At 42.2% G+C, this 14,449-nt stretch overlaps 1 protein-coding gene across 2 annotated transcripts in view; it reads left to right on the forward strand.

Moving 5' to 3' along the window:
- Nucleotides 1-4,656: 4,656 nt before the first annotated feature.
- sez6b (seizure related 6 homolog b) overlaps nucleotides 4,657-14,449 on the forward strand; it is a 956,088-nt gene continuing 946,295 nt past the window's right edge. Inside the window, exon 1 of one of the 2 annotated variants that reach the window (XM_063031160.1) lies at nucleotides 4,657-5,529. In XM_063031160.1, the coding sequence (XP_062887230.1) occupies nucleotides 5,442-5,529 (88 nt within the window). In that variant the 5' untranslated portion in view covers nucleotides 4,657-5,441. The remainder of the gene's footprint in view (nucleotides 5,530-14,449) is intronic. The other variant, XM_063031161.1, reaches the window with a different exon arrangement.

The following is a 14,449-nucleotide window of genomic DNA, read 5'->3' on the forward strand; positions in this document are numbered from 1 at the left end:
CCTGCTGACCTAGTGGCGGGCTCTTGTCCACTCTGCCTGTCTCACATCCAGCATCAGACATTCGACCACAGATGTTACATGTCCACATCGCTGGTCTTCCAACATGGAATGGAGACTTAGCCTCCAGCCTGAAATCCAATTCCCCCACGTCCCTGACCCTAAACCCTAACATGACTCCTATCTGTCCTCTCTGTCCCCAAAACCATCCTTACAAGTCTAAAGACAATTTTTAAAAACATTTAAATCTAAGCTGCAGTTCAACAGAGGTTGCAACTTGACACAATCTTTTTAGTTGGATTTGCCCGTAGATGGGGTAGACAGCTACTGTCTTTTACTCAGAATCAAAACGTTTAATATTAGAGGGCATGCATTTAAGTTGAGAGGGTAATGCTCAAAGGAGAAATAAGAGGCATTTTTCTTTGTACAGAGTAGTGATTGGTTGCTGGGAATGCATTGCCAGGTTTGGTGACGGAGGCAAATACAATGGCACTTAAGATACACTTAGATTGGCATATCGATAAACAGATAATGAAGAAATATCTACCATTTGGTAGACAGTAGGGATTAAGGGACAATATCTTGATTAGGTTGGCAGAACATTGTAGGCCTTAAGGTCTTGCTATGTTGTTTAGTTCTATGCTCTAAAAACCTTCGGGAATGCGTGCCTTGTCCTGATCTGATGTTGCACCTGCTGGTGTCTCAGGTGAGAAAGTGAAGTTGGGCCGAGGATCAGCTTTGATCTTTTCAAATAGTGGAACAAGCTCACAGTGCCTTAAGGTCTATTCTGTTCTGGATTTATCTCAGTGGGACTTTTTACACGTTGGTGCATTTCAGGTTGGAGAACTGCTTGCAGAGCACTTTAAGCAAAGTCGTGCTTCTTCTGCTCTTCCTGCTTGCAGCACGACCTGCCCTGTGGATCGCCTGCTCAGTCCCCCAGCTAAACTCTGCTTGAAATGGAATTCCTGTTTAACATTCCCATGCCTGAGTACAAGCGCTACCTTGAAGTCAGCAAAAAGTCCTTCAGCAGCTGTCACACCACTCCCTGTAGACTTCTTGCAACCTGAAGTGCTATAAAAAGCACCAAATACTTAGAAAATCCCAACAGCAGTTAGAGGAAGAAATCAATCAGGATCCAATCTGTAACTTAGTTCATGTTCCCTTAAAATAAATGGCTGGTGGAGATGAAATTTGTTTTTTTTCCCCCACTGAACAACACATGTGTATTTAAGTGAGGGCATTTACATGCCAAGTTAATTGAAAGCTGGTTGAGAGAATGGGATACTTTACATCTACAATGTAAATATACACTCAGTGGCCACTTTATTAGGTACGCCCTGTCCTAATATTGCGGCGCTGAGTGTATGTTCATTGTTTTCTGCTGCTGTTGCTCAACCACTTCAAGGTTCAATGTGTTGTGCATTCCGAGATGCTCTTCTGCACATCAGTCTTGTAACAAATGATTATTTGAGTTACCGTCATCTTCCTGCCATTTTGATTCAGTCTGGCCATTCTCCTTTGGCCTCTTTCATTAATAAAGCATTTTTGCCCCATATCTGCAGCTCACTTTTTTTTTCGTTTTTCACACTATTTTCTGTAAATTCTGGAGAATGTTGTGCACAAAAATCCCAGGAGATCAGCAGTTTTTGCTGATCCGCTCCACGCCAACAATCATTCCACGCTCAGTCACTTCAATTACATTTCTTCCCAATTTTCATATTTGGTCTAAACAACAACTGAGCCTCTAGATCTTGTCTGCATGCTTTTATGCTCTGAGTTGCTGGCAAGTGATTGGCTGATTAGATATTTGCATTAAGGAACATTTATGCCTGATAAAGTGGCCACTGAATGTTTGTGCATTCAAGTGAGGGCATTAATGGAGGGTCTTCCATGTCAAGTTAATTGAAAGCTGATTGAGATAATGTCATATTCTACATCTACAATATAACGACACATTCCCTGCTGTATATATGGTGTCAACTCACTAATTTGGGCTTGACAGCTTATTGTAGTGCCCAATTCAAACACTTAGCAGCCACTCAATGGGTGGCAACTGTCTATATATCTCATCGGCTCAATGTTAAACATAGAACATAGAACAGTATAGCACAGTTCAGGCCCTTCGGCCCACAATGTTGTGCTGACCCTTAAACCCTGCCTCCCATATAGCCTCCACCTTAAATTCCTCCATATACCTGTCTAGTAGTCTCTTAAGTTTCACTAGTGTATCTGCCTCCACCACTCCATTCCATGCACCAACCACAGTCTGAGTAAAAAACCTTCCTCTAATATCCCCTTTGAACTTCCCACCCTTTACCTTAAAGCCATGTCCTCTTGTATTGAGCAGTGGTGCCCTGGGGAAGAGGCGCTGGCTATCCACTCTATCTTTTCCTCTTATTATCTTGTACACCTCTATCATGTCCCCTCTCATCCTCCTCCTCTCCAAAGAGTAAAGCCCTAGCTCCCTTAATCTCTGATCATAATGCATACACTCTAAACCAGGCAGCATCCTGGTAAATCTCCTCTGTACCCTCTCCAATGCTTCCACATCCTTCCTATAGTGAGGTGACCAGAAATAGACACAGTACTCCAAGTGTGGCCTAATCAGAGTTTTATAGAGCTGCATCATTACCCCACAATGCTTAAACTCTATCCCTCGACTTATGCAAGCTAACACCCCATAAGTTTTCTTAACTACCCTATCCCCCTGTGAGGCAACTTTCAGGTATCTGTGGACATGTACCCCGAGATCCCTCTGCTCCTCCACTCTTCCAAGTATCCCGCCATTTACTTTGTACTCTGCCTTGGAGTTTGTCCTTCCAAAGTGTACCACCTCACGCTTCTCCGGGTTGAACTCCATCTGCAGCCTATCAATGTCTCTCTGCAATCTTCGACAATCCTCTACACTATCCACATCACCACCAATCTTTGTGTTGTCTGCAAACTTGCCAACCCATCCTTCTCCACATCCAGGTCATTAATAAAAATCACGAAAAGTAGAGGTCCCAGAACTGATCCTTGTGGGACACCACTAGTCACAACCCTCCAATCAGAATGTACTCCCTCCACCATGATCCTCTGCTTTCTGCAGGCAAGCCAATTCTGAATCCACCTGGCCAAACTTTCCTGGATCCCATGCCTTCTGACTTTCTGAATAAGCCTACCGTGTGGAACCTTGTCAAATGCTTTACTAAAATCCATGTAGATCACATCCACTGCACTACCCTCATCTACGTGCCTGGTCACCTCCTCACAAGAACTCTATCAGGCTTGTTAGGCACGATCTGCCCTTCACAAAGCCACGTTGACTGTCCCTGATCAGACCATGATTCTCTAAATGCCCACAGATCCTATCTCTAAGAGTCTTTTCCAACAGCTTTCCCACCACAGACGTATGGCTTACTGGTCTATAATTACCCGGACTATCCCTATTATCTTTTGTGAACAAGGGAACAACATTTCCCTCCCTCCAATCCTCCGCTCCATTCCCATGGACAACGAGGACATAAAGATCCCAGTCTGGATCTTTAAATTAAATTCCGAAATATATTCCTTTATTAGTGGATGCGTGCAATTTCATTCACAAACTATGGACTATTTTCACGCCTAGAGAAATAATCATTAGGTAAATGCAATGAATATAAGTTTTTAGTTTAAGCCATAATATTAAAAGATGCGACAAATCGAGATTGAGCCCAATGCTCTTTTTTTGGTACCACGGCATTGTAAACTGGGAACCATGTTCATTCTTTTCCAGTTCTATGTTGTCTCATATGGAATGAAGTGTGGCCCGAGAGGTGCAGAGGCGAGTTAGTCCGTTCGGAAGCCGGAGTTGTATCGATCTTCGCCCGGCGTCTCGTCCGCAGCCGTTCCAACATGAGTGACCCTGAGTTGGCGTCGCCCGATGGGGTCCTTGAAGCGCTTAAGCGTCCACACGACGTCAACGTGTTGATCCAGGTCATGGAGGTGTTCTCGTTCTATACATTAGTATTATATATATTATTCTGCTTTCATTTTAATGTACAGTTTCTGGCTTTGACAAATAGTTTATTACTCTAAATCTGTGAAGCGATGCGCCATTACCCACTCAAATTTGTTGTTATGCCAACTTGATCATTTTATTGTAAGACCACAGCGTGTTATTTTTATTGTGATTATTTATTTGCACAAGATGTTGTATCTAAAATAGGCGCTGGAGAAAGATGGTAAGTAATCACCGGTTCTTTGCTTCCAATATCATAAAATTCGGATAAATGAACACGCGCGTTTCTGAGTGAGAGACGGTGTAACAGTGGCGGTTACAACTTTCCTGAAATGCAGTTTGTGGAGGAAAATTGTGAATTCAAGTCCACGTTCCGCTTTCTAGAGATTAGAGGGGCACTTTCTTAAGTATACCCACGATGTTAAACTCCGATGTTAGGCCCGGTAAATTTGCTAGATATAATCGGCAGGCACTTAGCGACGAGAAAAGGGGAGGCTTTCTTTTGAGGACCCCAGGTTAATTTCAGAGGTATTTTGCCTTGACGCGCTTGTGACTAAATATTTATCTTGTTAACCAATCACAGGAATTAGAGGAGCTTGAGCAGACTATGACTCCTGAGCCGAACATCCGTCTGGAACCCAGATGTAAACAATGGACTGAAGCGAAAGCATCCAACCGTACCTGCACAGGGAACATGTTGATTTCACCGAGGAACAAAACGGGAAGTCAGGGTGGAATAATGAAAAAGACGAATGCACAGACATATTTAGACGTACTAGATTTAGGAGGTTCGAACAAGGCATAAACCGTTTGGGAGAAATACTCTGTGATGTAAATGCTTTATTTAGTTGCTGCCTGTGTATACAGTTCAGGGAAAATAGAAACAGGGCCAATACCAACCCAGAGTTAAGTTAAATACAAATTATTCAGTCTGGTGAGAGATGCATTAAAGCAACATCAACTGCCTTCTTAATTGCAGGCGAGAGGATTGAGTGAGAAGTCGGTGATAAATGGGGGAGTGAAGGATCACGGCATTGCAACTTTAAACGGCGAGGGAAGGGGCTGCTGCTGGGTCAGTTTCAGCGGCGGCGGGACGTCACGGTGCACGTGGTCGGCGACAGAAGCTGGAGCTGTCCGCGGTGCTGACGGCAGCAGGAGCAGCGGCGACCCGCTCCCAGAGCAGCCCCGATTAACAGGCTCACGCTCGCCCTAGTGTCGCTCGCAGGCTCGGTCAGCGTGGCGATTCCGTCCTCTTCCGCCCGCCCCGCCTCTCCCTTCTCTCAACAAAGCCGTTCGTTTGAATTAAGACAAGCCGAAACAAAAAAAAAGAGAAGAGAGAACCTGACCACTTTCGACATCCCCGATCTTGCTTCGAGGAGTGAGTGGAGGGCTCCGTCTCAAATACCCCGGAAAGTAGTTTGAAGAACAGCAAGAAAGAACCGATTCCCTGGCAACCTCTGGAATGAACAGGAGCGCGTTCTCTCGTTATCGATTAGAAATGAATGCGATGTGTTTTCTTCTAGCTTTTCTATTGAAGGTCCGCGGTCAAGGTAAGAGTTTGGTGGGAGAGGAAATTTTCATAAATGCTAACCGGTGCATATTTAACAAAGATAATGTGTTGATATCAGAGTGAATGCCCGAAAATTCACGTGGACGGCATTGAAAAAACAAATTGAGAGTGTTTACCTTACTGTCCATCATTTAAAGTACTTCCACGTAGTTACGGCGGATTTTGGTTACACGTACAGGTAGACCCCGATCAGACAATTTGTCTTGGTACAGTAATTCGCTGAGCGAAGACGATTGCCGTTCGTATGTGTCCACAGCAAAAAGTGTTGAATTGTTGAAACTGTAAAAAAAATTGTAAATTTTCTTTCTAGTACTCCAGCTTTCGTTTTTGTAAATTAAATTCTGGGGGTCACTTTAAGTGCTGATAAACTACAAATTTGTTATTATATAATGTACTTGTATTGTAAATAAATATATAGTGTGATGAATAACTTGTTAACAAAATTCCGAGGAACTCCCACTGAAGCTATTCCAATCCCATTGTTTCTCTTTCACGAGTTTGATTAATTAGCATCAGATAATGAGTTTGATTGTTAATTGTGTGAATTAGTCTTCCGTACTTGCATTCAGAGACAAGTTGCTGGTCTGGGAAATATTAGATATTCTACGTTCAAACAGCGACACGTTATGTGAGAATTTATCATACATAGAAGCATTTTTATTTCTAGAGTTTCCTTATCCCGTGTAGTCTGTGAGTACCGCAAATTTTAATGCGATTTTTTTTCATCAAGGGAAGATTTAACATTGGAAAATTCAGTTTAGTAAAGCAAATTTTTTCTCTATCGTCATTTAAAGCATGTTTCACAAAAGAATACGGGCTTTGTGTCGAAGCAGGTGGCACCTGAGTCGCGAGCAGTTGGATTGAGAGATGCCTTGATACCACTGGCGTTAAGTGGGTCTAATTTCCACTTCGCAAGTGCGCCCTCCTCCGTGTAAACCGATTTATCAAAACTGTTTTGCTAGCACCTTCTCAGCCAGGTTTTCCAAATAACATTATGCCTAGTGCTTAGAGTAGTGAATTGGCACCACATGAGGCAATATCAATTTGACCCAATGCCGGCGCGTGTCCCTTTTGAGGTAGGGCTGTTTGCTGTGTCCTTTTAACAGATTGCTGAATGTTCTTGATACATTGTTAAGCCGCCTTGTTGTCAAAGGGACGAATATAATCTTCTACAATCACTAGCATTAACGGTGATTGGACAGAAACAACCAAAAATGCTATTCCCATAATTTTCTCTGTTTTACTTATTCAAAACATTTGACTTTAAGATCGTTTGGCTAGCAGCTTCTTACTTGACGCAAGGAGTAAAATGAAATCTTTACTTGTGACTTTTGTTTCAATTCAACCCCATGCTTAGCTTATAGAGCTTGAATTCTCTACCAACATTTCAACATTGTGGTGGAAGTTCTTAACTGTATATGGGACTTCATCTTAAAGGTATTTTTAAAGGTTCTTTGCAGATTGTCTCAATCCTAGAACAAACAGAATCAGGGTCTTGTGGAAGTGTCTGAGTGGCAAACGTCAAAGATTTATTCCTTTCTACAGATGCTGCCAGACCTGCTAAGTTCCTCCTGCATTTTCTGTGTGTTACTCTAGAACTAGAAATAATTTTGGTTTGAAGGTCTTTGGAAGGTCTCTCATATGGATACTATATAAATCTATATGTCATGAAACTTAGTATTTCTCAAAGAATCTCCATTTGATTTTGTATTTTGGTCTTGGCTGATGACCCTTAACGTCTTTATTTTCATTGCATTTTTTTGGATTGGATCCCAGATGTGTTTTTGTGCAGTGTGTTTAATTTAAGCATATTATTGTCATGAAAAGACGTGAACTTTAATTTATTGTATATGTATACACCCAGACAAAACATTTCTCTGGTGCACGCACACAACATGTATCCCACACAGCATATAAACCAAACTAGTACAGTATAAATAAGTCAATAAAATATAATTCAAAATACATGTAGTAAAGCACAGCACAGGTAAATAGTAAATTGCTTGCTGTCCTAGTGACAAGAACTCATTGGTGGCTAAGGAATTCATTAGTCTCAATGCCTGAGGGAGGAAGCTGGACTACCAGATGGATAACTAGTCCAAATGTTTCTGTACCTCCTTTCTGATGATAATGGGTCAAAGAGATTGTGGGGTGGGTGGTAGGGATCCTCAATAATGCTTTGGACCCTTCATCTGCAACACTCCAGATAAATGTCAAAAATGGGGGTGGGGGGGTGGGAAGACTTCAGTGATCCTCTCAGCAGCTTTTAATGTCTCCTATAGGGTCTTGTGATCCTATACCTTGCAGCATCCATGCCAAAAAGGACTCTCTTGAAGGTGCTGCTGTAGAAAGTTGTTCGAATGTGCAGGAGTCTCAGGACTCTCACCACCAGGTTCAGGAGCAGTTATTACCCCACAACCATCAGGCTCTTGAACCAAAGGGGATAAATTCAGTCAACAACACTTGCCCCTATCATTGAAATGTTCCTATAACTTATGGACTCCCTTTCAAGGACTCTTCCTCTCATGCTCTCAATATTCATTTATTATTATTATTATTTATCTTTTTGTATTTGCATATTTTGTTGTCTTTTTGCACATTGGTTGAATGCCCAAGTTGGGTGGTCTTTCACTGATTCTATTATAGTTATTATTCTATTATGGATTTGTAGAGTATGCTCACAAGAAAATTATCTCTGAGTTGAAAATGGAGAGATATATATGTACTTTGATAACTTTACTTTGAACTTTGTGCATGGGGTTATTTGCACATCTTAATCTCTATGGAAAGTATAAATGCTGCCATGCCGCCTTGACTAGTGAGGTGGTGTTGAGGGTCCAGGATCTTCCGTTATGAGTGCACCAAGGAACTTTGGGTTCTTCATCCCCTCCACAGCAGAGCCATTGATATGTAATAGAGAACGGTCGGCCTGAGCCTTCCTGAAGTCCACAATCATCTCTCTTGTCTACTTCAGACTCGGGTTGCTGTCCTTGAACTATCTGAGAAGCCTCTCTACCCTCCTCTGTACGTTGCTGACGAGGGCAGCCGCTGTAGTATCATCAGTGATTTTGATGATGCGGTTTGAGCTGAATATGACAGCACAGTGGAGTCAGCAACATGAACAGCAATTGGACTGTGCATACAACCCTGGGGGCACCAGTGCTCAGTGTGACGGCTTGAGACGTTTCTACCAACTCAGACTGACTGGTGTTGTTCCCTCAAGAAGTCTAAGATTCGGTTACAGAGTAGGGGTATTGGGTCCCGTGAGGACAGTTTATCCACCAGCCTCTGAGGGATAATCATGTTAAATACTGGGCTGATGTCAACAAGCAACATCCTGGTGTATGAAACAATGGTGTATGAAAGTGTATGAAAATAGATGTTTTCTAGGTGGGTCAGGAAGGAGTGGAGGGCTGAGGCTGTTGCATCATCAGTGGACCGACTTGAGCAGTAGGTGAACTGATAAGTGGAATTTTCTATCATCCATTAACAACCACTCAGAGCAGTTCATTATTGTCAAAGTTACTCCCAGTAGATTTTAATCATTTAGGCCAGTTACCTTTGCTCTGTTGGGCACAAGAATGATGGTGCTTGCCTTGAAGCCTGTAGGGATAGTGTATTGTTTCAGAAAGTTATTAAAGAAGTCCGTTAAGACCTCTGTAAACTGGGCCACACAGACCGTCTGCACCTGGCCAGTTGTATTGTCTGTCCCTGCAGCTTTACGTGGATTTAGCCTGGCTAGGGTCCTCCTCCCCTCAGCTGTAGCCAGATGATAATCTCCCCGTAAAGTGGTTTGACTTGTTTAAACAGTGGTCTGTATGCAGGGATTCACAAAAAGGATTTGTGGACTTGTGAGAGGTGAGGGTGGGGGATTGCCTTGTAGATGTCATGAACATTGGTATGAACCAGGTCAAATATATTCCCTCCTCTGGGTGAGAAGTTAACACACTGGTAGAACTTTGGCAGGACTCTGTTTAAGCTGGTTTCATTGAAATCACCAGCAACAGTGAAGACACCAGTAAGTGGTTTCAAGGTTGAAGATTGCACCTTAGAGCTCCTGCAGCATTTCCCCAGCACTAGCACAGGGGGATGTAAACAGCAATGATCACAATGGCAGTGATCCCCCTGGTAAATAAAGAGCCCTGCATTTTATCATTTAAAAATTCTATCTGGCATGAGCAGTGGGCCATTACTACTAAGGCAATCACACACCAGTGCCTATTGATCTCCTCCATGGGTCTTGCCAAAGGTCATTGCATTTCTGTCCGCCCAGAAGATTAGACCTTCCAGCTGGATGATATGATGCCTTGAAGCCATGTTTTCCTCAGGACAAGTGTGAAACTGTCCCTCATCTCCCACTGGTTCTGATGCAGATGCAAGTAATCCAGTTTTTTTCAGCAATCAGATGTTAGTGAGTAGAATCGATGCAAACACAAGCCTGCAGGGATCCACTTTAAGTCTTACTTTAATACCGACACGTCTCTGTTTCAGCACATCACTTCCAATGTCTGTTTCCCCGAAGATCGCAGCACACTGAGTGCCCACTCCCTGTGTTAGTCTGTAACTGGGCAGTAACTTTGTTACTCCACTGGCTAACAAGGTAGACTTGCAGATTTTAGTGTTCTTAATCTTCAGTGTTTTTCAGTCTTACAAAGGATGAACAGGATAAGAAATTTCCTCATTGGTTGGAGCCAGAATGGCTCTTGCATCCATGTGTGTGCCATCTCTTCTGGCACACCTTCAGCAACTCTTTTATTATGTACATTTATTCAAATAACATGTATGCAAAATGTGTGCGGATGGGATAAATATTTCTGCAAGTGAATGTTGCTGGCTGCATTCATCTTGAAGCAACACCAACTGTATCAAATCAGTACCAATGAGTTCTGATTATTTTTTAAGTAAGGTTATACATACTGTATACCTTTCAAAGCACTGAAGGTATATGTTATTAGACTGGTTGTGCTTTTAATGCTCAGTTAGTGCACTCTCCAAAAGAAAGCAGTTTACCTCAGCCTCTCTTTCATTATATGGTTAAAATTAATTCTGATCTGATTTCACCACCCCCCCCCCTTTCTTTCGTTGTAAATTGATTGTGTTAAAGTGAGAGCTGAGCAATGCAGAACTAGATAGGAGTTGTTGGAACCAAGCCGATGCTGGTTACATTTTTATCACAGCCACAACCTGCTACTTTTCTCTTTCTTCCTGAATTTGCCCTACAGTCTGATCCCTGCAGTATAAACAAGACCAGGTTCGGTAGTCAGGTTGCACTTCTGAATGCTAAAAGATGAAATTCTCAGCTCGCAGTCTCCAAGTGTAGATAAATGTGTCTGCTCTGAAGAGCTGATGATATGCATGATCAATTATTTGTGGATGACATAGCAACCCTTCTGGTTCACATCCTTCTTGTAACTAGTCATTAAGAATATTTCTTTAGCTGTTTGCTCTCAAGGTCATTATTCACTCACTGGTCAAAAACACTTAAGTACTAGCAATAGCTCTCCGTTTGCAGGGGTAACACTCCACTTTAACTGCCAGAATTCCACTGAAAACATCCAGCTTAAACTGTTCGAAATTAACTGGACCTTTTGAAAAGACTATTGAGGTATTAATTCTTAAATTGTTCTAAATTGACTGGACTTTCTGAATGAGACTACTGAGGCAAAAGCAAGTCAATCTTAGTCCAATTAATTTTGCAGCCCCGGTGTCTCGTGATCCCTGTATCTCACAGGTTTATTTTGTTCAAAATTGCTTATCACTTGTATTACTGTTTGATTACATCTGTTCAATTTTGAAAGGATTTCATGATAATTAGAGATAATTAGATGGTGCTAGAAATGACTGGTAAGGACTTTTTCCCCCACGCTTTGCACTGGGTTCAGGAACAGTCCAAATTGCAGACAAATGCAAAGGAATGCAATCAGTCAGCTTGACCCACTGATATGCTTCTGATAATGAAATTTGCTCTGTTTATCTAACCTGTTCAATATGTATCTTTCCAGACAAACAATAAATGAGAGATCAAACAAATCAGCCGTTGCTTGGAATCTGAAGTAAAAATGGTAACTGCTGGAAACGCCCAACAGATTGGGCAGCCTCTTTGGAAAGGGTAACTAAATTAATGTTTCATAATTGTGTCCCTTTGTCAGAGAACAGAATCTCTAACTGGAAGCATTAACTAGGTTCTTTTTTTCTATATTTATTGCCTGATTTTCTGAGCATTCCTAACTTGTTTTGTTTTCTTCAAATCTAACAACTGCATGGTTACATCGGTGTCGTTTATTGCATTCGATGCGGCCTTTTCTTTGGTGACGCCCTACACCGATTGGGGGTTTGCTTCAGTTAGTACCTTGGTTTCATCTGCTGTAAGAACCAGTATCTTTGGCTGAACAGCCCTTTTAATTCCATTTTCCATTCCTGCACAGTCATGTCTGTCCTAGGCTGCTCTACTGCTGAGGTGAACTTGCCTTCCCACTGTGAATGTCTCCTGGTAACATTATCATTAGCTGAGTGGAATTATCAGATGTAGCCAGGAAAACTGGGCATTGTGGGCTAGCTTAGCAAGACTGTTTTTTAACATTATAACATCATGTATCTCCCAATTCACTGTCAAGCCAGGGATCAACACTCATTTGATAAAGATCATTAACCTGAAATGCCAGCCCAAAATAAAAAAAAGTGTATCCAAAAATGAATGGAAGCTGCACTCAGTGGCCACTTTATTAGGTACATCTGTAAACCTGTTTGTTAATGCAAAAATCTAATCAGCCTATCATGTGGCTGCAACTCGATGTATAAATGTGTTCAGGCATGGTCAAGAGGTTTAGTAGTTGTTCAAGCCAAATGTCAAAATACGGATCGAATGTGATTGAAGTGACTTTGAATGTGGAATAATTGTTTGTATCAGAAGGGGTGGTTTAAGTATCTTGGAAACTGCTAATCTCATGGGATTGTCACCCACAACAGCCTCTAGAGCACGGTTTCCCAACCTGGTGTCCACGGACCTCTTGGTTAATGCTAGGGGTTCATGGCAGAAAAAGATTTGGAGCTCCTGCTCTTGAGCTTACTGAGAATGGTGCACAAAAACAAACTCTAGTGAGAGGTGGTTCTGTAGACAAAATGCCTTGTTAATGAGAGAGATCAGAGAGGAATGGCTAGATTGGTTCAAGCTGACGGGAAGGTGACAGTAACTCAAATAAGCACGTGTACCACAGTGTTGCGCAGGAGAGCATCTCTGAATGCACAATACATCGAACTTTGAAGCAGATGGGCTACAGCACCAGAACACCATTAACATGCAATACCGGTAAGTGATAAATAATGGAAGTGGCATGTTATAGGCAAATCCAAATGACCCTTCAAGCAAGCATCAAGATTATCTCCCCTGTTCTGCCACATCCCACTGTGAATGATGTGATCCAAACCAACCAGCAATGGGTGAAGGTGGCTCCATTTAACATTACCATGCAAAACAGCACTGCATCATGTGGGTGTAATTTAAGAGAAGTATTGAAAGCAAAGTGGATTATCTTTCTTGACTTGTTTCACCTGTTCTTGCCAAGATTTGATCTGATTTTATTTGTACCACAATATCATTAGGTTGAATGGAATGGGGGAAGGTGCTAGGTTCAACAGTATCCTGTTTGGAGCACTTAAAGCTCACTCTTCAGACTGATTCTTGGCTTTCATTTAGATGTTACTTCACAAGTGCATATCTACCTGACTACACAGAATATCTCTGCAATATTTTCTATTTTAAAAACAGTATAAATCAAGTTTGACCAACTACCAACAAGAGAAAATCTGCAGATGCTGGAAATCTGAGCAAAATGCTGGAGGAACTTAGCAGGCCAGGCAGCATCAATGGGGGAAAAAAAGAATAAATGCCATTTTGGGCCAAAACCCTTTGGCAGGACTGGAGGAAAAAAAAGCTGAGGAGTTGATTTTAAAGGGGGGGGAGGGGAGAGCGAAACACCAGGCGATAGGTGAAACTTGGAGGGGGAGGGATGAAGTAAAGAGCTGGGAAGTTGATTGGTGAAAGAGATGGAAGAAAGGTGGGGGTGGGGGGAGGAGAACCAGAGGGAGGTGATGGGCAGACAAGGAGATAATGTGAGAGAGGGAAAAGGGGATGGGAAATGGTGAAAGGGGGGCATTACTGGAAATTTGAGATCAAACCATCACAGCTTCTTCTTCATGAAATTAGAAGGATTTGTTCAATGAAGGCATTGTACTCCATTTCAATTAGAATGCTCATATAATAAAGTGCCCTGTTTTTCTGCATTGAGATATGGCCAGAAACAGATGCACAAATTGAGTGCCAGGCAATAACAATCACCAACATTAGAGAACAAAGCCACCCGGTCCTGGCATCCATCAGTAAATTCTACACTCTTCTACAAACTGACATGGTTGTCATTAACCAGGAACTTTGCTGGACTGGCCATGTGTAATACAGATATGGGAATGGGTCAGGGTGTACAGGGTGTACAGGGTGTACTGTGGCACCAATAACCTGTATAACTGTAATTGGATGTAGTGTTCTGAATGATAAACACAAAATAATCTGCAGATGCTGTTGTCAAAGGAACACTCACAATGCGCTGGAGGAACTCAGCAGGTCAGTCAGCATCAGTTGAAAAGATGCTGACTGACCTGCTGAGTTCCTCCAGCGCATTGTGAGCATTGTATAGGAACAAAATAGTATTCAGTTCTGCGACTGATTTTTTTTCCTTCAGGTTGTTATTGATGTAGATTAATAAGCAAATGTCTATAAGCGGTAACTTCAGAGAGCTGCATTCTGCTTGTGATCCCAGATCTTTGAGTATGTACTGTGTATGCTTGAGTAGACTTGGCTCTCTCTTAGTGCCTAATCACTGTCAGCGACTCTATGGTCAAAACCC

Source organism: Mobula hypostoma, chromosome 23 (genome assembly GCF_963921235.1).
Source record: "Mobula hypostoma chromosome 23, sMobHyp1.1, whole genome shotgun sequence".
Classification (NCBI taxonomy): domain Eukaryota; kingdom Metazoa; phylum Chordata; class Chondrichthyes; order Myliobatiformes; family Myliobatidae; genus Mobula; species Mobula hypostoma.